The sequence below is a fragment of the Siphateles boraxobius genome, unplaced genomic scaffold, assembly GCF_051911475.1.
Source record: "Siphateles boraxobius isolate OS27281-9 unplaced genomic scaffold, OSU_SipBor_1 104, whole genome shotgun sequence".
NCBI lineage: Eukaryota > Metazoa > Chordata > Actinopteri > Cypriniformes > Leuciscidae > Siphateles > Siphateles boraxobius.
The window spans coordinates 1,933,900-1,939,815 of NW_027508705.1; the positions used below are offsets into that span (position 1 = coordinate 1,933,900).

At 36.9% G+C, this 5,916-nt stretch overlaps 1 protein-coding gene across 1 annotated transcript; it reads right to left on the reverse strand.

The window, feature by feature from the left end:
* Positions 1–494: 494 nt before the first annotated feature.
* On the reverse strand, positions 495–4,482 carry cst7 (cystatin f). The gene is made up of 4 exons (XM_077247034.1): positions 4,059–4,482; positions 3,663–3,838; positions 3,466–3,585; positions 495–666 (listed from the first exon to the last, which is right to left on the reverse strand). Exons 1-4 carry the CDS (start codon positions 4,231–4,233, stop codon positions 574–576), a joined length of 564 nt encoding a protein of 187 aa, XP_077103149.1. The 5' UTR covers positions 4,234–4,482; the 3' UTR covers positions 495–573.
* Positions 4,483–5,916: the final 1,434 nt, after the last annotated feature.

The window sequence follows — 5,916 nt, forward strand, 5'->3', positions numbered from 1 at the left end:
GCTTTTGTATGATAATGTTTTGGTTGCTGGGTCGCCACTTCATGTCCACTGTAAAATCTTTGTTCAAAGCAAATCCAGTTGAGAACCACTGTCCTATTGGATGCTTACACCCACCTAATGGGCATATGGAGTTATGAAATTTAGGACAGGTAGGTCACATTTTGAAAAAACAAGTAGTAAATGAGTAGTCAAAAAATGAAAATCTGAAAAAATCTGGGGAAAAAAATCTGTTCATACAAACCCATTAGATGTGTGTTTGATCAGTGCTGTTGTATTTCTAGGGCCAGTTTGCTTTAAAGATCTGTGACTCAAAGGAAAAGAGACCAGGGAGCTCAGAGATTGTGGTGATAGACCCTGATCTACTGTGGGTGTGTAAAGCACATCAGAAGTGAAGCCCACTGAATAATTTACACTCAGTCAGTCAATCTCAGCATTTGATGAACTGAAGGTTGCACCTTGCACCTATAGAATTACTGTACATGATAACCAATCACTACAGTATTCACTTTTTTATTATATTAGCATGACATTTCAGATTGATCCATTGAAAAACATTTAAATGAAAAAGACATTTCAGAATTTATCAAAAGAATGACACTTAAAATATGTGGTCGACATTGTCTTCATCCATGGAATTGACCATATGTCAAAGTGACAGAGGAAAGTCTATAATAAAAGGAAATATTAAAAAAAATCATATGAATAATCATTTACAACCTCAATATACAGTATTTTATAATTACATTTGTCGAGGATAATCAGGGTCATGGAAATATCAGGGAATTTTAATTGTGATTTGCAGGTCTAAAAAGTTGGAAAGTGATATATATAATAAATTATTCAACCCCCATTGCAAATCAGGTTTCAGGACTTCAAGCTGTTTGCAATGAACAAATCAAAGTAATTAAAATAGCTCAACACAACAAATGTTTCAAGTAATTTCCCCAAATTCAACTGAAAATGCAACTTTTAATGACTTCTGCAGGTGTCTCAAGCACACTTATTCAAGGGCTTCATTAGTTTCACCAGGTGTGCTTGAACTAGAACACTTGAAATATCTGAACTGTCTAGGTTTGTTGAGTCACGTTTGACTGCATGTTAGAAATATAACTTAGCCAAAAGAATGGTCCAAAGAGGTTAAAGTCCCCCTGTGGTGAAAATCAAGCTTTTAAATGTTGCTTATATGTCTATGTAGTGTTTTTAATATGCTTTAAGACAAACCATGTACAAATGCATGTCAACACCATTTCTGAGCATTTTCTCAATATGTATTTTCTTTTTCTCGCCACTAGGGGTCGCTAACCTCTTACAATAACTAAGACGTAGGTTGATGATGCAGTGATCTGCGAAATTGGACTTGCTGTCACGCTGATGGATCTAATAATGTTTATGGATGAGTGAAAACATCCATGTTTTTTAACATGACTGTGGTATGAAGCAGATCGTGATTGCTAATAAGAGACAGATATCAGCGCCACACGCGGGTCTCACGGATATAAAGGAATAAGGACATTTAATTCTACCGAACTACCCGCAAGTGCTGAATTACTATTCGCACAGGTCAGTTTATTTGACAAATTAAACTTGTGAGGTAACGTAGCACTGTTTCATTAGGTCTAATGTTACACTATCATACTAAACAGCATTTGAGTGTGTTGAAAGTTATAATGTTATCCTATGTGTTAGTTTGTTTGCTATATAAGACTAGCAGTAAGCGAGATCAACATTAGAATAACATACTGATCATATTCTAACATTTCATCATGTTGAGCTGTATAACATTGATTTGTTTTATGTACATTTGCTCACCTGTCTAATAAAGTACATGCAAGAGCGGTGTCGCTGTCAAGTCGTGACTCGTGAAGCTCTGTCAAGTCCAATATTGATTCTCGTTTTAGTTCTCCCTTTGTCCAAAAGTCTTACCGTGATCCATAATGTTTGAACGAAACAACAACAGCGTGCCGCTAGACATTAAGCACTACGCAGTTGTCCACGTCTGTTGCCATGGTTACTATGGCAGTTGTAACCAGGGATAACGCGGATATTACATCATTGACAGGCGACAAGTTTACAGGGACGGGAACTTTTTAAAATGGTGAATTTCTCTGAATTTTCAAATTCTTGGAAACATTTAGGATAATGGAAGTACACAATTGAAAGAAATACATAACACTGTGCAAGTGGTTTTTGGATATTTTGATACAAAATTCTTACATATTACCTTTAAAACTGAAGTGAACCCAAAAACAGTCTCAAAAACGCAGTTTGAAATCGCTGGTGTTTGTCTGAGTCAAACTACCTTGTAACCAATCACGTCAACGAGTGGATCTCTGAGCTGGTGTGAGTGGAGGCGTGGCTAATTTGCATATTCATAGAACTGTGCGTACTTAATGAGGAAAGGGTGTAGAGCTTAAATTCAAGATATTTTATTTGAAGAATTTTTTTCTAGGACAAAACGTTTAAATATGTTGTTTTGATGATCACTGATAAAGTTATTGACTGTAAGAGAAGATATCACAAACAAGGAACAGGATACAAAAAGATTGCGAACTAAATGTATGCAGAAATCCTAGGAGAAAAGGAAGTGAGGAAGCTGAAGCTTGGGTGTCATTGGACCTTCCAACAGGACAATGATCCCAAGCATACCTCAAAACCTTAGATGGCTTAAACCGCATAGAAAATCTCTGATGGGATTTGAAGAAGGCGGTTGCAGCACGAAAACCCAAGAATATTACCGAACTAGAAGCCATTGCTCATGAGGAATGGGCTAAGATTCCTCAGAAAAGCTGCCAGAAGCTGGTGTCTAGTTATAGATCTCGTTTGCAGCAGGTTATAACAGCAAAAGGGTGTTCTACTAAGGGGTTAAATCATTTTGAGACTGCAGAAGTCATTAAAAGTAGCATTTTCAGTTGAATTTGGGGAAACCACTTAAAACATTTGTTGTGTTAAGCTATTTCTATTACTTTTGTTTCATTTGTTCATTGCAAACAGCTGAAAGTTTGTAAATTTTGCCAATAAACCTGATTTGCAATGGGGGGTTGAATAGTTTTGATTACAACTGTATATAAAATGCATATATATATATATCTCAAGGGCACATTAAATTGATCAAAAGTGACAGTAAAAACATTAATAATGTTACAAACGATTGCTTTTTCAAATAAATGCTATTCTTTTGAACTTTCTATATTTCTGAAGGATCATGTGACTGAAGACTGGAGTAATAATGCTCATTGCTGAAAATTTAGCTTTGCATCAAGGGGATAAATTATTTTTTAAATGTACTAAAGCAGAAACGGTTATTTTATATAACCAATTATATTTCACAATATTACTGTTATATATTGTAATTTTGATCCAATAAATGCAGCCTTGGTCAGCAGTGAGAAGCCTAATTTTGGCCTTATTGACATACTTCAGAGCAAGAGAGGCATTTTAACTTCTTCCATAGAAGACCACACATACCTGCTGTAACAGATTATCTGTCTGAAAGGTACAGTTGGTGAGGTTATCGTTGTTGCCCATCTTCCTGCACACAGTCCGTGAGATCTCCACTTCCAGAATGTAGCGAATGCCTTTGACTACCTATAGCAGAGCAGAGACTGGATGACGCATACATTATATACACACGCAGTGAGACAAAACAGCTTCTTGTACTGTACCTGTCTCTTTGCATCATCAACAGACGATGCTTTGAACAGGAAAGCATCATTGGACTTATTGTTAAATGAGTATGTTCCGGTCAGGACAGCCTTCTGTACTCCAGTGTCATTCTTACTGACATTCTGCAGAGTCCCTGGGATTGGTCTGCTGACGACTGTGTGAACTTCAGCTTTCCCTGTAGTCAAAAAAACAAAACAAAAAACATGGATTTTCCATTTTGATACAGGCAGGAAGGTATCAGACAAATTAACATAAAAGAGCCATTTAAGTGACTCTAAAGTGACATTTAAGAGTGACATTTAAGTGACCATGTAATATACACTATAGAACACACCCAGAACTAAACAAACAACTATAGCTACAAAACTATGCAAATGTGTATGAAAGTATCTTACCGAGTGAGCATAAGCCTGCTAAGAAAAACAAGACAAGAGCCTGATAAGAGACCCTCATGTCTGTTGGAGCTCTCTCAATTCTACTCAGCAACTTCCTGTTCAGCAACACTTCAACCACCAGCCTTGTGCTGCAGTCCTCCAGAGAGCAGGCGCACTTCCCATTGGTCAAGAGCATTGTTTCCTACACAGACTCACATATGCCTTAAGAAACAACACAGGTGAAGTCAGTTGACTGTTGATTGCTGCTTGAGTACAATATGATGCTCCTTTGGAGTTAAACACATTGCGAGATTCATCATATATTTAGTTTAGTTTTGATAGTTTTGTGTACATGTTGTGGTTGAGGATTTGCTTCAATGAATATTAAACTTTGTAGAGACCACCGAAATCAACAAGAACAAAGGATGCAATCCTTCCTCAGACTGAACCAAAATAGGCTGTGTGTGTTGAAGTGCTTTGAAAGATGCAAATGAACTCCTGTGGTTTCCTCCCACATCCGGTGATGAAATCCACTGATAAAAATACATGCTGACATGTAGCCTAAGTACTGCATGTGAATGATGAATTGTTAGATGGGCAGAGCAAAACTGTCTTAAAGTAGCTTAAGAACGTGTGTTGAGTTGTGTAACAATATTAACTTCATCTCTGTTGGTTTATATTCTTAAAGTCAAAATGAAACTGTATTTGCAACTCCTTTGAGGCAAGTTATTACATTTTGAAAAATCCTGATAGATTGTGCAGGATCAGATTTTAATATGGTGCTGATAAAAAAATATATATACACATAATCAAATACGAGACTGCCATTGTTAGTAAATACAATTCAGAATGATATTTGATTATAGAAGCACATTTCTACCATGAGAAAGTGTTGCTGTTCACACTTGGTAAATGTGATCGGATATGCACAAAAATCGGATTAGGACAGACAGTCTGAAATTGTGAGGCTTTTGTTATGTACCTAATTTGGGCCTTGAAGGAGCGCCTTAAGTTTGTAAACCAGCAGATGGCGCTGTGTCTACAGTCAGTGTAATATACGCAAGTGTCTCCTGACCTGTTTTACCCAAACGGACAAGAACCAACTACGCTTTCAGAATTCATTCTGCAATCACTAAAAAAACAATTTAGCTATCTTTTCAGAAGTTCACAAGAGGAGAAATGTGGCGTCTTTTCTGCTCGCCCTCTAGTTTCTGGAGCTCCTCAGCTCGCAAAACTTCAAAGATGGTGTTCGTATCAAGTGCTTGTGCTGAGAACATGAAAAGGCAAGTTCCAGCCATGTCACATCCTTCACATATCTCAATCTAGCCTGAAGAATTGCTTTTGCACTTCAGGAATTGAAGGTTATTTTTGCCTGAACAGAATGTTGATCCTCTTCAGATGACAAAATTCTGAAATCCCTGTTGTTTCTTGGCCCATGTTAATCTAACAATATGTAGGCAATGCATTGGCAATGCAGCCATTTTCTCTGTGTACACCAGGGCTGGTCAACATTTGATTAAACATGAATCCAAATTAAGAGATAAAAAAAAACATGTCTGTACATTCAGCATCCTTGTTAACTTTTGAATATGAAAGGAAGAACATTTCCTGTTCCTTTTAAAAGTATCATCAACAAAAAACGAATGAATAGTGTTTGATATCTGTAAAATGGTTTCAGATTGTTCAAATACCTTGTTTGCTAATGTTGTAAATGCTAAGGAAGTGGTTCCCAAACTGGGGTACGTGCGAGGTGAGGGGGTACATGAACAAGATGCTTTGCCTTTCATTTAATACTACCCCAAAATTAAATCGGAGCATGTATTTCTAACAGGAAAAATAGTGTTAAAACGGGAAAATGGTAGTGCCGTAAATGTTCAAA

What these genes read in the sequence shown, in the direction of transcription:
- cst7 (XM_077247034.1), bottom strand. Translation starts at nt 4,233, where the DNA reads ATGCTCTTGACCAATGGGAAGTGCGCCTGCTCTCTGGAGGACTGCAGC. An exon ending in AGCAGGCTTATGCTCACTCG is followed by an intron (nt 3,839 to 4,058) that starts GTAAGATACTTT and finishes TTTTGACTACAG; the next exon opens with GGAAAGCTGAAGTTCACACA. An exon ending in CAGATAATCTGTTACAGCAG is followed by an intron (nt 667 to 3,465) that starts GTATGTGTGGTC and finishes CTTTTATTATAG; the next exon opens with ACTTTCCTCTGTCACTTTGA.